This window comes from Lagenorhynchus albirostris, chromosome 20 (assembly GCF_949774975.1).
Source record: "Lagenorhynchus albirostris chromosome 20, mLagAlb1.1, whole genome shotgun sequence".
In the NCBI taxonomy this organism is placed as follows: Eukaryota; Metazoa; Chordata; class Mammalia; order Artiodactyla; family Delphinidae; genus Lagenorhynchus; species Lagenorhynchus albirostris.
The window spans coordinates 39,092,971-39,114,384 of NC_083114.1; the positions used below are offsets into that span (position 1 = coordinate 39,092,971).

Consider the following 21,414-nt stretch of genomic DNA (forward strand, 5'->3'; position numbering starts at 1 on the left):
TAGACTGAACGTAAATGATGGTGAAAGAATTCAGATAATTTGATTCTAGTGACACAGAACCAAGATGGAATCTATTTCTGAGTCATGAGGAATTGAAATTTATAAAAAATATTTTGACATTAGTTGAAAAATTAGGAATTTTCTTTCCCAAATGTCTTAAAAATTGGGGAAATTTAAAAAATCTATATGGCATCCTGACTCAAGAGTTTTCTGGTAACAGGCTTTGTTCCCAGGGTAGAAAAATCTTAGTGCAAATTATAATAATGTTGTGTGTTCATCTCTATCAGTAATTTAACAGAAAGTTTCAGGTGATTGTTTTGCTCTCCATTGACTACCCCAGTTCTGGTTGATATGGTACAAACTAGATTCTATTGTTCTGTCTGATTTATAAGAGATTAAAATGATGAAAATTGGTAGGAAGTAGTAGCTTTTGAGATTGTGTTTCACACACAGAGGGCAGCAGTATGCTTTAAAAAGATACATTGTGGGGCTTCCTTGCTGGCGCAGTGGTTAAGAATCCACCTGCCAATGCAGGGGACACGGGTTCGAGCCCTGTCCCAGGAAGATCCCACATGCTGCAGAGCAACTAAGCCCGTGAGCCACAACTACTGAGCCTGTGCTCTAGAGCCCATGAGCCACAACTGCTGAGCCCGAGTGCCACAACTACTGAAGCCCACGCGCCTAGAGCCCGTGCTCTGCAATGAGAGTAGCCACCCAATGAGAAGCCCGTGCACCGCAACGAACAGTAGACCCCGCTCTCCGCAACTAGAGAAAAGCCCGCGCCCAGCAACAAAGACAACGCAGCCAAAACAAACAAACAAACAAACATACATTGCAAGGGGTAGATCTGTTCTTTATGGTTCTGTGGAAGTATTCATGAAAGAATTTTTTTTTAAATAACCACTTGTTGAAAACGTAGAGGAGGTTTGTACTGTGGTTAGGATTCTCAGATTCTTTTTAATCTTCTGATACTGTGATGGAATACAAAAGACTATCTAGCATGGTTTTATTTGTAGGCATGAATTAGTATGCTGCACTATCTTTTCTGAGGACATGCATGGCACAAAATCCTTCCTTTACTCATAAATAGAGGTGGTTAAAAATTGGATCTGAAAACTGAATTTTCTAGTCTATTCCAGGAAAGCCATCCCTTCTGTTTCCCCCACTGACTATTAAAATTTGTTGATTATCATGAGAGACCTTCTGCTATCAGTGTTTTAATGATTCTGAAATAGTCTCTTGGACTCTTCTCCTTAGATTTTTAGTTTGAAGGTTATTTATCCATTTTGGATGGTCGGATATGGTTGCCTTTTGCTTCCCAGCCAGTAGAATAAATAAGTATATTTTTCACTTATTTTGATTTTCAGCTTAGCTGTATTTCTTACAAAACACTGTAAAATACTATTTGCTTTTTCCAAGTTTCTCGCCACATCTTTAGTAACATAATAGTATTGGCTTGGCCAAAAAGTTCGTTCAGGCTTTTCTGGAACATGGAAAAACTCGAACAAACTTTTTGGCCAACCCAATATTACATTGCTGGGCTTTCAGTCATTTAAATCTTTGCTGGTTAAAATATGGAGCAGGTTTGGTGACTTCATGAGTTGCATTGGTGCTTTGCAAATTTAAGATTATAACTTCCTGCATTTTATTTCATCTCAATAAAAATCCACATAGAATCTTAGGAAGGACATTAAAGAAGTTTATTAAAGTTGCTACAGGGGCTTCCCTGGTGGCGCAGTGGTTGAGGGTCCGCCTGCCGATGCAGGGGACGCGGGTTCGTGCCCCGGTCCGGGGGGATCCCGCATGCCACGGAGCGGCTGGGCCCGTGAGCCATGGCCGCTGGGCCTGCGCGTACGGAGCCTGTGCTCCACAGTGGGGGAGGCCACAGCAGTGAGAGGCCCGCGTACCGCAAAAAAAAAAAAAAAAAAAAGTTGCTACAAATAATATGCCAAATTTTTTATTAGTTTTTTTAATATACTATAGATTTCTTTTTGCAAAATCCAAGTCTCTTTAACTGTGATAAACTCCATTTCATTATGTTATATTACTGGGGTTTTTTCCCCTTAAAAGTAAAATCTTTGTAATCTTTTAACAGCCAGACATTATAATCTTTGAAAAGGTTTATTTGCACATCCTTTAAGTAATTGTGATCTTTTTCATTTTTTCCTCTCTGTTGTTTAGTCCGAAAGAAACTCTACCTTCAAAACCTGTAAAGAAGGAGAAGGAACAAAGGCCACGTCACCTACTCACAGACCTCCCTCTCCCTCCAGAGCTCCCTGGTGGGGATCCATCTCCCCCAGACTCTCCAGAACCAAAGGCAATCACACCACCTCAGCAACCATACAAAAAGAGACCAAAGTGAGTTTTTGGAGGGACCCTTCCTTAATTACAGCTTTCTTCCTTACCTTTGGACCACAACCTACACCAGTAGGCTTATAGAGGATTGGGCGTAATGTAGATCTTATTTTATTTTAATGGATAAAATCCTTTCATCTACACTCATAGATACCATGTTGTGTTTTTTAGAAAAACAATAATTTCCCAAATCCAAGTATACCATGAACATTGATCCCAGTGTATCTTTTGAATTCATAATACTTAGCGTATTGAAGAAGAAAAAAATCCTTTAATTCAGAGGGTGTCAACCATGTACACATTAATGAAGAATTAACAGATGGGGGATTTTTTTTCCCCGAACTACATAAATTGCCATGCCATAAATGTAGTAGAATCTGAGTTTGATCTTCAGATTGTTAGCATTCTTCTCTTGGTAGTAAAAATAGTTGCCATTTATTGAGCACATATTATTGCCAAAGTTTTATATTTTACTTTCATAGTAACCCTATGATGTAGGGATTATTTTCCCATTCTATGGCTGAGGAAGCCAGTACTCAATAAAGTAGCAAATCTATTGTTATTTGATCTTATGTCTTCCTGAAGCAAAAAAAAAAAAATCTGTGAGAGATTAGCCACTGTGAGAGACTGTTTAAACTATTTATTTCATATCATTTGAGTCCTGCTTTTTTAATAAAGAAACTGATAAAAGACTCAGGAGCCAGAGAAATCATCATAAAAGAATTCTGTTTTGTTCTTTGAATACACTTAGGTAATTCCCTGGCGTGGTTAGGACTCGATGCTTCTACTGCAGGGGGCACGGTTTTGATCCCTGATGGGGATCCCTCAAGCCGTGTGATGCAGCCAAAAAAATAAATAAAAAAGAAAAAAAAAGGAATGCACTTAATTTTTTTAAATAACTTTTTTGTTCGTTTTTATTTTTGTTTTGCCTTTTTTAGAATTTGTTGTCCTCGTTATGGAGAAAGAAGACAAACAGAAAGTGACTGGGGGAAACGCTGTGTGGACAAGTTTGACATTATTGGGATTATTGGAGAGGGAACCTATGGCCAAGTATATAAAGCCAAGGACAAAGACACAGGTAAATATTGCCACAAAATTTTAGATGTCAGAAGGTTAAAAATTTAGCAGTACTGATGTCTTAGGTGGATTTAGCAAAAGTAAACTTTGAGTTCTTATTTGATCTCCAAAAGTTATGAAATAGACTAAAATTTTCCAAAAGAATAGTATAATTATTACTGTCTAAAAACCTTCCTCCTTCTGTCCGTTGTAAATGTTTTATAATAAACTTGCTGGGAATTTAAGAGAAGGTAAAAATAAAATTTGTCAGTTGCTCTTTGGTAAGGGGCTAGTCCTTGAAGATAAAATGAAGTAGCTGGATTATTGATATATTTTAATAATACAGAATTTTTAGGCTTAACAGAATATTGAATTAAAATTTTAAGGGCTTCCCTGGTGGCGCAGTGGTTGAGAGTCCGCCTGTCAATGCAGGGGACACGGGTTCGTGCCCCGGTCCGGGAAGATCCCACATGCTGCGGAGCAGCTAGGCCCGTGAGCCATGGCCACTGAGCCTGTGCATCTGGAGCCTGTGCTCCGCAATGGGAGAGGCCACAACAGTGAGAGGCCCGTGTGCCGCAAAGAAAAAAAAAAATTTTTTTTTAAATCTTTAAAAAGACAAAGATAAGAAAGGGAACATGGGGATTTTTTTTTTTTAACAGTATAAAAGTATCTGCCATGTAGCATTAAAGTAGGCATTAAGGGGCTTCCCTGGTGGCGCAGTGGTTGAGAGTCCACCTGCCGATACAAGGGACATGGGTTTGTGCCCCGGTCTGGGAAGATCCCACGTGCCGCGGCGTGGCTAGGCCCGTGAGCCGTGGCCGCTGAGCCTGTGCGTCTGGAGCTTGTGCTCCGCAACGGGATAGGCCACAACAATGAGAGGCCCGCGTACCGCAAAAAAAAAAAAAAAAAAAGTAGGCATTAAGTCTGTTTCAGAGCAAGAGCATATATTGGTTGATTCATGATGGTGGCCAAAAAATGCTAATTGTAATATAACAGTTTGAATTTGTTGTAACAGGAGAGCTAGTGGCCCTGAAGAAGGTGAGACTGGACAATGAGAAAGAGGGCTTCCCAATCACAGCCATTCGTGAGATCAAAATCCTTCGTCAGCTAATCCACCGAAGTGTTGTTAACATGAAGGAAATTGTCACAGATAAACAAGACGCGCTGGATTTCAAGAAGGACAAAGGTACTAGCAAAGAATCATGTTTCTGCATGGGAGATTGGTACATTTTATTTCCCTTTCTTAGCTTGTTTGCCTGTTTGCATTTTTTAACAAGTTGTACTGAAGTCCAGCTTCTTTCTTTAATCCACATCAGAATTAAGATGTTAACAGATTGTTCTTGTGCTGAACAGTGCTTATTTTATAAAATGTCCATTCGTCATTATTGTACTCATACTTTTAGAAATCATTGTTAATCATTAAAATTAGAGTCTGCTGTTAACACCTAATAAGGCCAGCACACGAACAATATAAGATTCTCCTCCAACCAACGTTTTGAAGTCGGTTTTTTTGTTTCTGTTTTTTACAAATTGTAATAACAATAATGGAAATTAAAACCCAGATTTGACAGTTACTCTCATTTTTACATCCTTCATTTATATGCATCCTTTTTTTTTTTTTTTTTTTTTTTTTTTTGCGGTTCGTGGGCCTCTCACTGTTGTGGCCTCTCCCGTTGCGGAGCATAGGCTCCGGACGCTCAGGCTCAGTGGCCATGGCTCACGGGCCCAGCCGCTCCGCGGCATGTGGGATCTTCCGGGACCGGGGCACAAACCCGTGTCCCCTGCATCAGCAGGCGGACTCTCAACCACTGCGCCACCAGGGAAGTCCACATCCTTTTTTTTAATGTAGTTTTGTACTTATACAGTTTCGAATCCAAAGCAGGTATTTCTAAAACAGTTTTCAGGTCACATAGTGGTTTGTTTTCCTGGATTTGTAACTTTTGTCTATGGGGATAAACGAATGTATATTGTTTTCATACTTATGTTTGAAGTAGTCTATATATGACATCCAGCCTACTTTTATTAAAGTAAATCTGAAGGTTTAGAGAGGGGCAGCTGTGAAGAGGTGGCATCTGTGAATATAGCCTGAGATGTTAACAGAGAATATGATTGAAATACGTAAAATTAGGAGGGTAATGGATAAAGTTAAGTTGGACTTCTTTACAGAGCCTCAAATATATTAGCTCTAGGGGGGTAATACCTCTTGAGTTTAGTAGAAGTAGTTTTAAAGAAAAGAGGAAATCCTGCTTAGATAAATTTATGAAAGTTAGATTGGAATAGAATTAAGTATACTAGGTATATTTCTGGGTGTGTTTTTTTAACCTTTTCTGATTATAAAAATAATACAGTGTAGGGGCTTCCCTGGTGGCGCAGTGGTTGAGAGTCCGCCTGCCGATGCAGGGGACACGGGTTCGTGCCCCGGTCCGGGAAGATCCCACATGCCACGGAGTGGCTAGGCCTGTGAGCCATGGCCGCTGAACCTGCGCGTCTGAAGCCTGTGCTCCGCAACGGGAGAGGCCTCAACAGTGAGAGGCCCACGTACCGCCAAAAAAAAAAAAAAAAAAATACAGTGTATAGCTAGTTTCTGTGAGGATGCGTAAGAAAGTGTTAATTGGTTGCTTCTGGAGAGGTGCTTGCTTTTCATCCATGTCCTTCTGTACTGTTTAAATAATTTACCTCGTACTGTTTATAAATTCTTTTTTAAAAAATCGTAAAATAATGGGTGGTTAAGACTCTGTGCTTCCACTGCAGGGTTCATGGGTTCGATCCCTGGTCAGGGAACTAAGATCCCACATGCTGTGTGGCACAGCCAAAAACTTAAAAAAAATTTCTTTAATCATAAAATATTAAATGAATGAATGGATGTGATGCATGCCCCTTGTGGAAAAATTGAAAACATAGGCGAGTAAGAAAAGGAAAATGGCAATCATTTCTCTCCCACTCCCAGTATATGAGCATCCATAGAAGATCACTGTAGTATTAGCATGTTGGCATTTTTTTTCTAGTACTTTATATTTTATATATATTGTATTTATTTTAACATAACCAAGAGCAAAGTGTATTTAGTGTTTTATAACTTGTCATAAGCAATTTCTTGTATCATTAACATGTTTTAACGACTGTGCATAAAGATAGATGAATCCAAATTTATTTCACCAGTCCTTGTTGAACAATTAGTTGTCAGTTTAAAAAAATATAATAGCACTGCATTGAGCATCTTTGTGCATAAATATTTGTATTTTGATTTATTTCTTAATATAGTTTCCTAGAAGTAGAATTATTTGGTCAAAGGAATTTTCATATTTAATGTTAGATTGCTTTTAAGAAAGATAGTAATAATTTATGTCCCACCAGTGAGTCCCATCCCACTTTATCTTCCCTAACATTGAGTTTATCTTTTTAAAAAATTGTCATCTTACCTGATAGGTGAAGTATGAATGATATCATTATTTTGGATTGCATTCTTTATATTCTGAGTTTTTTTCCATGTCTATCAATTTTACTTATTTCCTCTTTTTTTGAGTTGTCCGTTTGTGTCCTTTATCCACTCTCTTCTGCAGTTTTAGTGTTTTCTTAATTCATACGAGGGCTTAGCTAAAGCTAAGATATTCCTTTAATGCAGTGGTTCTTAACTTTTTGGGAGTCATGAACCTTTTAAAATATCTTATGGATTCACTCTTCAAAAATATACATTTAAAATGTTGCATACACATGTGTTTAAAATGTTGTATGCTATTTAGAGAGTTCAAAGAGTCCTTGAAGCCTATCCCGTAGACGAAGAATCCTTGCCTTTATGCTACTGAGAGAAGAATTTTAGACTGGATGGATCATTGTCTAACTAGGTCTAGTATTTCGTATGTTACAGTGTTTGCTTCTATCATGCACCTGTTGAAAGTGGAAAGATAATGTGGATTTCAAATCTTTCATAATTCTCTTAGCCTTTTATCTACTTTTAAATTTAGGGAGTTGAATTAGATGATTCATTTTTCTTTCAATTCTTAAATACTATAAATTTCATTAATAATTCGTACTAAATGTACCCCTGGCGTTATTACGTGAGTGCTATTAACTAGGGTAAAGATTTCTACAAAATAGTCTTAGACAATGTGTAACAAATGGACATGTTTGTATATTACAAATAAAACTTTATTTACAGCAATAGACAGGCCGGATTTGGCCCAAGGAGTCTGTAATTTGCCAACTGATTTAGATCATAAAAGACTAGTTATACAATCTAATTGGGGCAGTTGTCCCTTTAGAGAAGTAAGTAGTCCAAAGAGCACTGGACTATGAGTCAGAAGATTAATTCAAAAAATAGTTCTGTTATTTATTGTTAGAATGGGCAAGTTATTCAACTGCTTGAGGTTTAGTTTCTTCATGTGTAAAATTAAGTGGTTTTTCCAGAAAGCTTATGGTCAACTCCAAAATTATGTTAAAATTTGACGCATTGTCATTTTGGCATCCTTTTTTTTTTCTCTTGTTTTTAATTTTTTCCTTCGTCCTATGTAGGAGCCTTTTACCTTGTATTTGAGTATATGGACCATGACTTAATGGGACTGTTGGAATCTGGTTTGGTGCACTTTTCTGAGGATCATATCAAGTCATTTATGAAACAGCTAATGGAAGGACTGGATTACTGTCACAAAAAGAATTTCCTGCATCGGGATATTAAGTGTTCTAACATTTTGCTGAACAACAGGTAACACAGTAACCATATGAGGTTAAGCATTTTCTTCATCTCTTCTGACACCCTTAGTTTCAGCTAGTTAATTGGGGTTATAGGTAAACCCAGTAATGCACTTTTTTGCATTTACGTACATCTGATGTCTGTACCTTAGGAACAACTTGTGATAGGGGTACTCTGATCAGCAGAGTCTCCAGACTCAGTGTTGATAAGGACTAAAAGAGGTAGGATTGTAAAGGTTTTTTTAAATGCAGACATTTTAGAGAATTACTTACATCCTATAGGAATATTCAAAGAGCTTTTGCCATAGTTAGTAAATAATACTTTTGTGGTCTTAGGCAAATTCAAACACACATTGAGTTCTTAATGACATTCTCCTTTGTTTAGTGGGGAGAGACATACCTGCTCTTTTAAGTGCTCTTGAGACTTTCTCAGTTATCGAATTTCAGAGTAAACACAGATGTAGTTGGTGACTGACCTTGCTGCCCAGCACTTACTCCTGGGTTTTAATAGTATAGACATACAGGAATTTGGTGAAGAACAGTGTTAATTCTTCAGAAGTTTTTATCATCTGCTTTCTTCCTCTCTGGCTATTTGCCTAAATTGCGTTGGTGATATCAGTTGCGTTACAGTAGTCTTTGGTGATAGCCCTACATACTGAGGAATAAAAAGCAAGTCTGGTACCATTGAAATAAGGCCAGTGTTTTGTTCTGTAGGTAGTGGGCTGTTTATAGCCATCTTTGTCTGATGCACCCTTTGTTTTAAATATTTCGGATCAGTTCTATTTAACAAACATTATCTAGATGGGAATATGGAATGGTTATGACATATTTCCTGTCTTTGTGGAGTAGGGTGACCAACTCTCCAGTGTTGCCCGAGACTGTCCTGGTTTTAGCACTAAAAGTCCCACATGGGATGGTTGGTCCCTGAAGATTTCAGAGTTTAGTAGGGAAGCTAAACAAATAAGTTGCTCAATTCAATAAACATTTATTAAGCTTTTTTTTTCCCCCCCTTGAATTTGGGAGCATCTGGGAAGATGCAGTCTTGAGGAATGAACAGGAATTTATCAGAAAGACTGACAACAGAGGTTCACATTTCTAGGCAAAAGAAGAGTGCATGTACAGAAGCACATAAATGTGAAGATAACATAACACGTTATGTTTGGAAAACTGTAAAGGAGTCAGTATTGCTAGGGCAAGAAGAGTGAAGCACATAATGGCAAGAGATGAAGCTGGACAGTTGCAAGGAGCCAATTTAAAGATCTTGTACATCTTGCTAAGGAGCTTAAATTTTATTTACAGGTAACAGCCATTGAAGGGTGCTGGTTAATTTTTTGTTTTTAAATTATACAATTAATGCATTATTAATTGTACAAATTACTGTAAAATTGTTATTTGTAGTTAAATACCTTTTTTTTTTTTTTTTAATTTTTTTATTTTTGCAGTACGCGGGCCCCTCACTGTTGTGGCCTCTCCCGTTGTGGAGCACAGGCTCCAGACGCGCAGGCTCAGCGGCCATGGCTCACGGGCCCAGCCGCTCCGCGGCATGTGGGATCTTCGCAGACCGGGGCATGAACCCGTGTCCTCTGCATTGGCAGGCGGACCCTCAACCACTGCGCCACCAGGGAAGCCCTTAAATACCTTTTTGAGACAAAACACGATATTAAAAATATCATTCTTTTCTGGAGACTTCCCTGGTGGTCCAGTGGTTAAGACTTTGCCTTCCAATGCGAGGGTTGCGGGTTCCATCCTTGGTCAGGGAGCTAAGATCCCACATGCCTCACGGCCAAAAAAAAACAAAACATAAAACAGAAGCAATATGGTAACAAGTTCAATAAAGACTTTAAAAATGGTCCACAACAACAACAAAAAAGTCTTTGGGGGAAAAAAAAAAAATATATATATATATATATATATGTCATTCCTTTCTGTCACTATCCCTGTGATCCACCACAATTCTCATTAAAGCTGGGCTTGGTTAATCTGTATCCACAGTAATAGTGCTTCAGAAATTTGATGATGGCTATCATCTTGCAGCTTTCTGGACTATAGTATTAATATACTTTTTTCTGTTCCTTTTGCTCCTCTGTTGGGGGATATTTCAGGCCAGGGAATAACTGCAGTCCTGCTTGGTGTCCTTTCTGGTGGGTCAGGCCCCTTTCTGTCCCTGACTTCCCATATTCAGGAAGTTGATAAGGTTTTAGACTAAAGTGAATTTCCTTCTCAGGTTGCTAAGCAGGATGCAAGAGTCTCATGGTGTAGTCTGATCGAGATGGCCTAGAGAGGAGTCCTCAGGTGGACAAAGAAGAGAAAGCATTGACGAGAGAGGGAGGAGAGCAGCGTTGGGCTCCATGATGTTTATTTTATCTTAATTACACAAGTATAAATGACACCAAATTATTTTAGATATAGGAGAGACATAATTAGTCTTCTGTTTTAGAAACATCACTAAATGGTCACCATATAGCATGTGGACTGGAGGCAGAGAGACTTATTAAGAACAATGTAAGAAATGGTCAGTGCTTGAACTAACCAAGGCATTGCTAGAAGAGGATGGGCAGGATAGACTTGGTAGATCAGTAGACTTTGATGAGTGAGTGAATGGTGGCGAATGAATCAAAGTACTTTAACTCAAAGATTTCTGACCTGAGAAACTATCTAGATGGGTGGCACAGTGGTCAATATAGGGAATACAGAAGGAACAGCAGGATGCGTCGGGGGAAGAGTAAACCCCTTTTGGATATGTCTGTTATATATCCAGGGTAGTGATATCAAATAGGCATATGGTCACATGGGAGTTTCAAACTAGCATTGTAGATTTAGGAGTTATCAAGCATAGAAAAGATGTGAGAAGATGGAACCCCAGGGGCTGATTAGACAGAGAGGAAGAAAATAAGGAAATATGAATGCAAAATAGGCAGGTTTAAGAAATGAGTGGTCATAGATGTCAGGTGATGCAGGTAGATTTTAAGGCCCAAAGAGAGAATCTGAAAATTAAAAGGTCAGTGGTGAAAGTGTGGGGTAAGTGGGTGGGTAGCACAATTAATGGGAAGGTGATAGTAGGTGTGACTTCAGTTTTTTGTTTTTATTAATTTTTTTATTAAAGAAGTAGAGGTTTGAGCTTATTTAAATGCTAAGCAAAAAGAAAATCAGTAGAGAGGGGGAAGTTGAAGATTCAAGAAAGAACCAAAGTAATTTAAAGAAATGAGTTTCTAAAGGAGATGGGGGTCAAGGCCAGAGGTGGTAATACTGATTATCCTTGAATAAGAAAAGAGATTGACGCACTTTTCTGTAATTGAAGGGAAAGGAGAAAGCAAGGTTAGAGGTGTAAATAAGTTTATAGGTAAAAGTATGTTAAATAGGTCCCACCTGATGGCTTCTGTCTCCAATGAAGAAGGTTATTTACTGAGAGTGAGAGGGGGGAGGGAGGGGATGGATTAGGAAATACGCTAGGTGCTGGTGATGTTTAGGTCTAGCCTCATTTTCCATAACTGTATATCTATTGCCATTTCAACTTTCAGTCCTACCATAGTAGGACTTACTTTGAGTCTTGGGATCAAAGTAAGGATACCAAGAAATTTGAGGAACGCTTTTTGTCTCAATATAGGGCTCAAGTCAGCTATTTCTTTCCTTTTTGCTTCTCTCAGAATTTGCTTATAAATCGAACTTAAAATGTGATGATGTCTGGGACAGGTGGGTAAGGTGCCCGTAATCTTTATGAGGAATGGTAAGCGTTGATTTAATGTAAAATTTCGTTGCTAGTAGCTTTTTTGTTTTAATATTTTGTCCCATTGCTCAGACTTTGAAGAGCACCTCCTAGAAGAGCCCTTTTTTTTTCTCTTCTATCTCACTTTTCTGCTTGATCTGAGCTATCAGGCACCTGAGATCTCCCCAGTCCCTTAAAAAAGGTGAATTGGCTTTTCATTCCGCAAGATGTAAGGCAAACTGTAAATGTGAATAAATAGACTACACAAGAATTTAGATAAATATGATTAATCCAAAATAGTTAATGATGGTTTTTAAATAGTTTCCCAACATTTTGTGTTGCATTTTATTAAAATATTGCTTGACATCACTGTCAAAGACAGAATATTTAGCAGAGTGAAATGTGGATGTGATCCCTTTAAGGGAGTGGTTCTCAAAGTGTGGTTCTCGGATTAGCACCATTGGCATCACCTGTGGGCTTGTTGGAAATGCGGATTCATGGACCATGACCTACTGAATCAGCATCTCTGGGAATGGGGCCCAGAAAACATTTAACAAGCTTTCCAGGTGATTCTTATTTCGTATTAACGTTTGAGAACCCCTCTGAAGTCATAATTGTGTATCTTTATGGTATAGGAAGTGATGGCAGTTTGTTGGTAGAAGGGGCCTTGTTCATCATAAAAATTGTTTGTTCAGATCAAAGGTATGTTCTCTGTTTGAAAAATCTGTTATAGCTACAGAATTGTTGCAGTTTACTTTTTGTTATGAAAAATGTCAAATTATAAGAAAAACTTGAGACACTAATATAATTAATAATACATATACAATTAACATTTTGCTATATTTGCTCCCTTTTTATTTTTCTGCCTGACGTATTTTAAAGTAAATTACAGATATCATTACGTTTGATCCAGTGGTTAGGACTCGGCACTTTTACTGCTGGGGCCCAGGTTCAATCCCTGGCTGGGGAACTAAGATCCCGAATGCCCTGTGGCATTGCCAAAAAAAAAAAAAAAGCCTTTTGTATAGCTAGTTTATTCAAACCAGAATCAGTCAAGGATTATGAATTGGATTTAGTTGTTAGGCCTCTTAAATCTCTCTTAATCTAAAACAGCCCATTCCGTTTTCCCCCAACAGTAGGTATTTAATCTAGCAGGTTCTAGCCACTGTTGTTTGCCAAGAAATAAAAGAAATATTTAGTTAAGGAGTCAGATCCAAAAATACAGTAGTAGTCCAAAAAAAACTCTCTAAGGCTTTGTATAGTGGAGTCCTCAAAAGAGGCTTAATCTGGCAGAGTGACCATTAAGAGTAGAACTGAAAGAGCAGAGGTTAAAAATTCATTTTTGTAATTCCTTTAACTCCTAAATTAGCACTTGACTTTTTAGGTGTAATTTGGAGGCTGCTGTTGTTACTTATGAAAATAATTAATTTTTGTTTTACAGTGGGCAAATCAAACTAGCAGATTTTGGACTTGCTCGGCTCTATAATTCTGAGGAGAGGTGAGTCATTCAACAAAATTACATGCGGGAAATAGAAAAGAGTCTTTTTCATTCTTGGATATGCTAGTATTCTGCAAATTGCAATAACTCTCTGAGTTCCTAACTCTCTGAGTTCCCTAATTTTCTAAATGTGTTACCACCTAGATTTTAGACAGTAAATTATATCTAAATTCTTGAATCTGCCTTAGACTGAAATAAATCAGCCCAAATTGGAATGGAAGTTATTTCTTCATCACCTTCTGTCCAGTTTACTTTTGAACTCTTAGGTTGCTATGGAGCTGTTTTGATGATCCCGTCTCCAGTTGGCAGCTATTTTAATTTGCATTTAATTGTACAAGTATTTTTCATCAGAAACCATTGTAACCATTGTAAATTTATGTCATGGTTATGATTTACATTTCAGCCGCCCTTATACAAACAAAGTCATTACTCTGTGGTACCGACCTCCAGAACTTCTGCTGGGAGAGGAGCGTTATACGCCAGCAATAGATGTTTGGAGCTGTGGGTAAGGCTTTTTTCACCTTTTCTTTTGTTTGTAACTCACATACTGTTGAATTTGTAACCTGTTTTATCTCTACTTTGGCTTTTTGCCGCTCTTATTTAAGTTCAAAAGGATGGGGATCAACTTTTAGCCAGATTTCAAAGAAATCTGTTGAATATTTCTTAATATCAGACACATATTTTTTTTAACATTTCCCCAATTTTCTTTTTTTTTTTTAAGCTTACTTTGAATTTGGATCCAAATACATTCAAATAAGGCTCATAGATTGTAACTGATTATCTTAAGTCTTTTAATTATTGATTCCCCCTCCATCACTCTTAGGATTTTTTCCCCCCTCTTATAATGTTTTTTAGAAGAAACTGGGTCATTTGTCCTACAGAATTTCCCATAATCTGGACTTTGCTGGTTGCATTCTCATGGTGATCTTTTAGCATTGTTCTCTATTTTTTTTATTTCCTGTAAATTGTAGGTGAATTCAGGTTTGATTCCCAATACCCACTGACCCTGAAACTATTTTACAGGTGGTTTTGAGTACTTCTGACAGATTACATAGTCACTTGTACATCAGAGTTGGGGGTAGGTAGCAGTGGGAGCCTCTGCCCATAGTACAGGCAATAACTGGATACATTATCTGTAGAGAACTTAAAAACAATTTAAAAATGCATTACAAATTAGTCTACTTTTTATTATCCTCTTATACAAGCAGTTCTAAACAATGTCTAATAAAATATTCATCCCTATGGGAGCAGATTTACACATACACACACCACTTTATATAATATGTAATTGTCTCTTTTTGAAATGTTATTAGCTATTAATGATCCACATCCATCAATCCATTTGTGGTTGTTTTGTGATACGATAGTCTAATCATTTTATTCTTTCTTGAAATAAAGACAGTTTATCTATTTGGGTACAGATGATACAGAAAAGGTTTAATTAGGGAATTCCCTGGTGGTGCAGTGGTTAGGACCCCATGCTTTCACTCCTGAGGGCCTTGGTTTGATCCCTGGAAGGGGAACTAAGATTCCACAACCTTCGTGGCACAGCCAAAAAAAAAAAAAGTTGAAAAGGTTTAATTAAAGGTTGAATTATTTCATTTTATTTACCAGTTTTCAAAATAATGAGGTGGCTTACTATTATCCTCCAAAGATGACCAAAGAGAAGTTATTTGGGGTTTGTTTTTTAGTTTCATTATGAACTCATGGATTTAAACAAATTTGACATGTTTTAATTCGTTGTAGTTATCATCTTTATTCCTCTTCAAACTGTCCAGTCTTTGGTCAGTGGGAGTTTATGCAGGTTAATTCTTGGGACCTTTTGACTCAACCATATTAGTCTTTGATAGCCTTCATTGTTTTCTGGTTCTAGGCTCATCCTGTTCATTTCCTGCTACAGACCTGGAATTGGCCATTTCTCTAAGGAGTCTTAGTTCCTTTTAGTACAAAATGATACTTAGAGGCCACAATTTGTATGTTAGGGGCATAGACATTTAAATGGGCTGTGTTAGTTGTTTCATTTTTTTTAATATATAAATTTAATTTATTTATTTTTGGCTGCGTTGGGTCTTCGTTGCTACACGTGGGCTTTCTCTAGTTGAGGCAAGCAGGGGCTACTCTTTGTTGCTGTGTGCAGGCTTCTCATTGCGGTGGCTTCTCTTGTCGTGGAGCACGGGCTCTAGGCACGTGGGCTTCAGTAGTTGTGGATTGCAGTCTCTAGAGCACAGGCTTAGTAGTTGTGGCACATGGGCTTAGTGACTCCGTGGCATGTGGGATCTTCCCGGACCAGGACTTGAACCCGTGTCCCCTGCATTGGCAGGCGGATTCTTAACCACTGCGCCACCAGGGAAGTCCCCTAGTTAATTGTTTTCTTACACTGTATGATTTATGTATGCACACTGACCTTGACCTCCGTACTTTAGGATTCTGACACACATACTTCCCAGTGGAGCGTATCACTTTTTTCCATTTTCTCTCCTCTGTTAATGTCATTCTTTAAAAGGAGCAGTATAGGGCTTTTATTTCAAAATTCAAAAGGGTGATGGAGAAAGAGCATAATTTCTGTAGTAGCCTACCCAATTCAAATGAAGCTTTAGTTAAATTTTATTGACTCAAGCTGGGCGTGTTTGTGTTCTGGACTATTTGCTCTAACAGTATTAGCATTTAAATTGTCACAACTAGGCTCTAAAGTTAATGCCCCATTAAGATGCACAGGGAAAGTTCATAGCTCTGTTGGTACTATTTCTGTGCAACCTGCTACATTAGTGCAGTAGCAAAGTGTTGATTACATAATGATGTCTTCCCCACCAAAGGACTGGAAACTGAAATAAAACACAATTGGAAATTAAAATTATAGAAAATTATACTTTCTTTAAAGCTCAGTGACTCATTGAATTGAGATTTTGCTTGACTTTTGATGTGCACTTACTGCTTTAGTGATTCATGGTAGTCTCTCAGAGGATACTTTTGTGGGATGTTCTTGACAGAATTAATTGATGGAGCAGTTCAGTTTGAAAATCCGGGGAGAAACCAGAAAGACTAGTACAACACATTATACCTAGAGTGTGAAAACTCATCTGGGTTTGTTCTTTTTGCGTTTTATTTTACATGTTGTGATAACACTGTATTTGAAATTTGATTTGGCAGTTAATATTAGAAACAGAATTAAATTTTACTTATACTTTTCTTTCTTTGGATAAGGTTTGTGAGAATATTGGAAATAAGAATTTGAGGTTAACAAATACTAAAAGAAAGGTGCTAATAACTTTAAAAGCTGGGTTTGTTTGCTTTCTCAAATTTTGTCAAGCTGAAAAACTTCAAAGTTAAACTATATACAGTTGTCCCTCTGTATCCACCGGAGGATTGGTTCCGGGACCCCCTGCATCCAAAATGCGGGGATGCTCAAGTCTGTTTTATTAAATGGTGTAGTGTTTGCATATAACCTACACACACCCTCCCACATATCCTCCAGTATACGCTCAATCATCTCTGATTACGTATAATACCTAATACAATGTAAATGCTGCATAAATAGTTGTAAATACAATGTAATTGCTGTGTAAATAGTTGCCAGTGTGGCAAATTTAAGTTTTGCTTTTTGGAACTTTCTGGGATTTTTTTTCTAAATATTTTCAATCCATGGTTGGTTGAATCTATGGATAGGAACCTATGGATACGGAGGGCTGACTGAAAACGTTGGTTTTGGGAATATTTGTAAATTAATCTCATTTCAGAGTACAGGTTAGAAGAGATGTGTTCACTCTTTTGTTCCCCACTTTTTGAAAAAAAAAATATTTCAGGCACACAAAAAAGTATAGAGTATTCATGTAATTTTTTTCATGTTTTAAATTTATTTTGAAATAATTTTAAATGTACAGAAAAGATGCTAGAATAGTACAAAGAACTTTAGTATAACCTTTATCCAGATTCACTGATTTTTTTTAACCTTTCAATTGAGATTTACAATAAACTGCATCTATTCAAAGTGTATATAATTTTTTTGACATATTATTTATATACACCAGTGAAACCATCACCAAGGTCATCTCCAAAATTTTCCATGTGCTCCTTTGTAGTCCCTCTTTACTGTCCATACCATCCCATTCCCAGGCAACCACTGTTCTGCTCTCTATCACTTTAGATTGATTTCCATTTCTAGAATTTTATGTAAACAGAATCATACTATATATGCTCTTTTTTCCCTATGGCATCTTTTTTTTTTTTTTTGCAGTACGCGGTCCTCTCACTATTGTGGCCTCTCCCGTTGCGGAGCACAGGCTCCGGACGCGCAGGCTCAGCGGCCATGGCTCACGGGCCTAGCCGCTCCGTGGCATGTGGGATCTTCCCGGACTGGGGCACGAACCCGTGTCCCCTGCATCGACAGGCGGACTCTCAACCACTGCGCCACCAGGAAGCCCTGCCCCTATGGCATCTTTTACTCAGCATTAATTATTTTGAGATCATTTGTGTTAGATTCACTAATTTTTTTTTTGTTTGTTTGTGGTACGCGGGCCTCTCACTGTTGTGGCCTCTCCCGTTGCGTAGCACAGGCTCTGGACGCGCAGGCTCAGCGGCCATGGCTCATGGGCCTAGCCGCTCCGCGGCATGTGGGATCTTCCCGGACCGGGGCCCGAACCCGTGTCCCCTGCATCAGCAGGCGGACTCTTAACCACTGCGCCACCAGGGAAGCCCAGATTCACTAATTTTTAACATCTTGCCACATTTCCTTTTATATTCACATATGTATATATTATGTGGTATGTATATGTATTATATATATGTACTTACATATAATACAACGTACAGTATATACATAGAATAAAATGTGCGTTTATATATGTATACCATATATGTTTTTCCAGAACTATTTGAAAGTAGTTCTATGTATCATGCTCCTTTCCCTCTTAATATTTAGTGTACGTTTCCTAAAAACAAAAATATTCTCTTACAATCACAGTATAATTATCAAATACAGGGAATTTAACATTGATACAATATATTTAATAGAGTACTTTAACCTACATTCCATACTCTGATTTTGTCGGTACCCTCATAATGTCCTGGAAACAATACTTCACCTGATAGAGGATCCAGTCCTTTATCATATACTACATTTAGTTTTCATTCTTTAATCTGGAACAGTTCCTTAGCCTTTTTTTGGTTTTGATTTTGGCTGGAATATTCCATAAGTGTTCTTTTTTAAGTTTAGTTGATTTATAATATTAGTTTCAGGTGTACAACATAGGGATTCAGAATTTTTGTACATTATGTTTCATTTAAAGTTACTATAAAATATTGACTATATTCCCTGTACTGTACAATGTATCCTTGTAGCTTATTTGTTTTATACATAGTAGTTTGTAGCTCTTAATCCCCTACCCCTATCTTGACCTTCTCCAAGTCCCTCTCCCCATAACCACTAGTTTTTTCCCTCTATCTGTGAGTCTACTTCTGTTTTGTTATATTCATTCATTTGTTTTATTTTTTAGATTCTACATATTAATGATAATATACAGTATTTGTCTTTCTCTATCTGACTTATTGCACTAAGCATAATACCCTCTAGGTCCATCCATGTTGTTGCAAATGGCAGAATTTCATTCTTTTTTATTTCATAAGTGTTTTTTTTTAGGGTATTACATTTGTATTTACATGAACCCTGTTTGCCTCTTACTGATGATGTTAATTTTGGTTACTTGGTTAAGGTGTTGTCTTTTTTCCACACTAAATAGTTATCAGTTTTCCTTTTGTAATTAAGTAATTTGTGGAGAGATACTTGGAGACTGTGTAAATATGTCAATATAGTTTTGAAAGGCCTTTTCAAAATGGTAAGAGTGTTTAAGCATAATGTGTTTGAAAGTCCTATTGAAACTGATCCTGACTGATGACAATAAACTTTTCTTTACAAATACAGTGCCAAGAGGGCTGTACATGTATATAGTGCACATTCTGTAGAGCAGATGAATGAAAAAGGCTAATATTCTTTTTGCTGAAACTGCTGAGCATCTTTGTAAAATTGAAGTGTGTGTTTTTCAGTGTTTAGTTATTTCCTAAATTTACAGTGGAATTGATAGAAAAGGCTTCTTGACTCCTTTTTTCTGCTTATAGACTGTCCTTTATAGGTGGCAAAAGTTTGATCTACCAGCAAATCTAAATCTTTTGTACTATTTTCACTGCAAGAAATATTTTCTTTTATGAAACTCAGACCCTGAGTTTTGGGCTTATTTAGTATATCAGATACAGTCTGATATACTATAAAAGTTTATTGAGACACACTTTAAATAGGCTCCAGGGATTTCTCTTCTGACCTCTCATTTTTATTCTTTCTAGATGCATCCTTGGGGAACTGTTCACAAAGAAGCCAATTTTTCAAGCCAATCTGGAACTGGCTCAGCTAGAACTGATCAGGTACAGCTGTGCATGTGCTCTGAGTGCCCAGGGGTGATAGGTAATCTCATCCTCTAATTTCTAACACTTTTCAGTCATTCTACTAAGTGAGTTTATGCTCCTTATGTCTACGTAAGTTTCTCTTCACTCAGTCAGGTTTACCATATATTTTGTCATGGGTTGTATATGGAAAGAAGTTGTATTCCACTTACTTCTTAGGTCTTTCTTGGCATTTTTTTTATTAGTTCTTCATATAAAAGCATGCTGTTTTCAGGATGGCTGTTGCATTCTTATTTAGGTTAGATTAAGATCAACTTTATCCAGCAAACATTCATTGAGCCTGTTCCTAGAGCCTGAGATAAATTCCTATCTCTGTTAAACTTTAGGATTCAGAGATAAATAAGATAGATCCCTGCTCAGAGAACTCAGAGTTTAGTAAGTGATGCATCAGGTAAACAGATAATTATAAAAGGGAGTCTGTAATAGAGGATTTGGGGAAGGTCTGGGGTTGGGATGGAACTTGAGTTTTGTTTTCTGTTTTGTTTTATTTCTTTTCAATAAGATTAAGGGGAAGAATACGACAGGCTAATATAGACCTTTTTTTTTTTTTTTGTGGTACACTGGCCTCTCACTGTTGTGGCCTCTCCCATTGCGGAGCACAGGCTCCGGACGTGCAGGTGCAGCGGCCATGGCTTATTGGCCTAGCCACTCCGTGCCATGTGGGATCTTCCTGGACCCAGGCACGAACCCGTGTCCCCTGCATCGGCAGGCGGACTCTCAACCACTGCGCCACCAGGGAAGCCCTAATGTAGACTTCTTTTTAAAGGTGGTGTGTAACTCATGTGTTATGCAGTAAATTCAGTTTTCCATCAAAATTCCAGACTTAGGCTCTCTTCTGCTAGTTTTCCCTTTTAGGGACATTATAGGACCAGCTCAGCACTTTGAAATTATTATTAACTGAACAGAACAAAATTGGTAGTTGAAACCTATGTGGAGGATTAAGAACATGTTTTACAAAACCAAATCTGTGGATCATTTTGGACTATTGTGCCAGTATTATCTCTTCACTATCATGTAACCAGTCTTTCTGTCCTGTTCCTTCTGTCCTTAAAGCAGTGCGGTCAGGTTTTATCTCTCTGCATGCCTTTTAACTTAATAAGCCAAGATACCCCAGACCTGAGGAGGTAATAATTTCTGCTTCTAGAATCTCCAGAATTTATGATGCTGACTCACTGACTTCCTTATTCTTGCTTTTTGCTTTGTTTTCAGTCGACTCTGTGGTAGCCCTTGTCCAGCTGTGTGGCCTGATGTTATCAAGCTGCCCTACTTCAATACAATGAAACCGAAGAAGCAATATAGAAGGCGCCTACGAGAAGAATTCTCTTTGTGAGTTTGACAAATGTGTACATCTAGTTTCTGTGTTTGGCTGTTGTTTGGACTTGACTTTTTCCTGTCCTAGGGAGTTAGTGCTGTCCCAATTTATTATGAAAACACACCATAGGAAAACATTTTATTTTTGAGCAGTATGAGTTTTATCATAGCCCTTTTGTAATTTTCTCATATGAAGACTTTAGCTGATAGAAAACCATTTTATTTTGAATGATATACAAGTTTTCTCATAGTCCTTTTGATCTTCCTAAAACAAAAAGAATAAAACTGCTGGCTTCATGTTTTCTACCTGTATTACTATTGCATTTCTTGAATCCTTTGTGGAAGTAAATCTGCTTGC

The 21,414-nt window shown here is 37.7% G+C and overlaps 1 protein-coding gene across 7 annotated transcripts in view; it reads left to right on the forward strand.

Moving 5' to 3' along the window:
• CDK12 (cyclin dependent kinase 12) overlaps positions 1–21,414 on the forward strand; it is a 63,685-nt gene that overhangs the window by 9,839 nt on the left and 32,432 nt on the right. For all 7 annotated transcript variants that reach the window (XM_060132802.1, XM_060132804.1, XM_060132799.1 and 4 more), the window contains exons 3-10: positions 2,182–2,358; positions 3,294–3,433; positions 4,427–4,597; positions 7,921–8,110; positions 13,242–13,298; positions 13,702–13,803; positions 19,629–19,706; positions 20,955–21,071. In XM_060132802.1, coding sequence (XP_059988785.1) covers positions 2,182–2,358; positions 3,294–3,433; positions 4,427–4,597; positions 7,921–8,110; positions 13,242–13,298; positions 13,702–13,803; positions 19,629–19,706; positions 20,955–21,071 — 1,032 coding nt within the window. The remainder of the gene's footprint in view (positions 1–2,181; positions 2,359–3,293; positions 3,434–4,426; positions 4,598–7,920; positions 8,111–13,241; positions 13,299–13,701; positions 13,804–19,628; positions 19,707–20,954; positions 21,072–21,414) is intronic.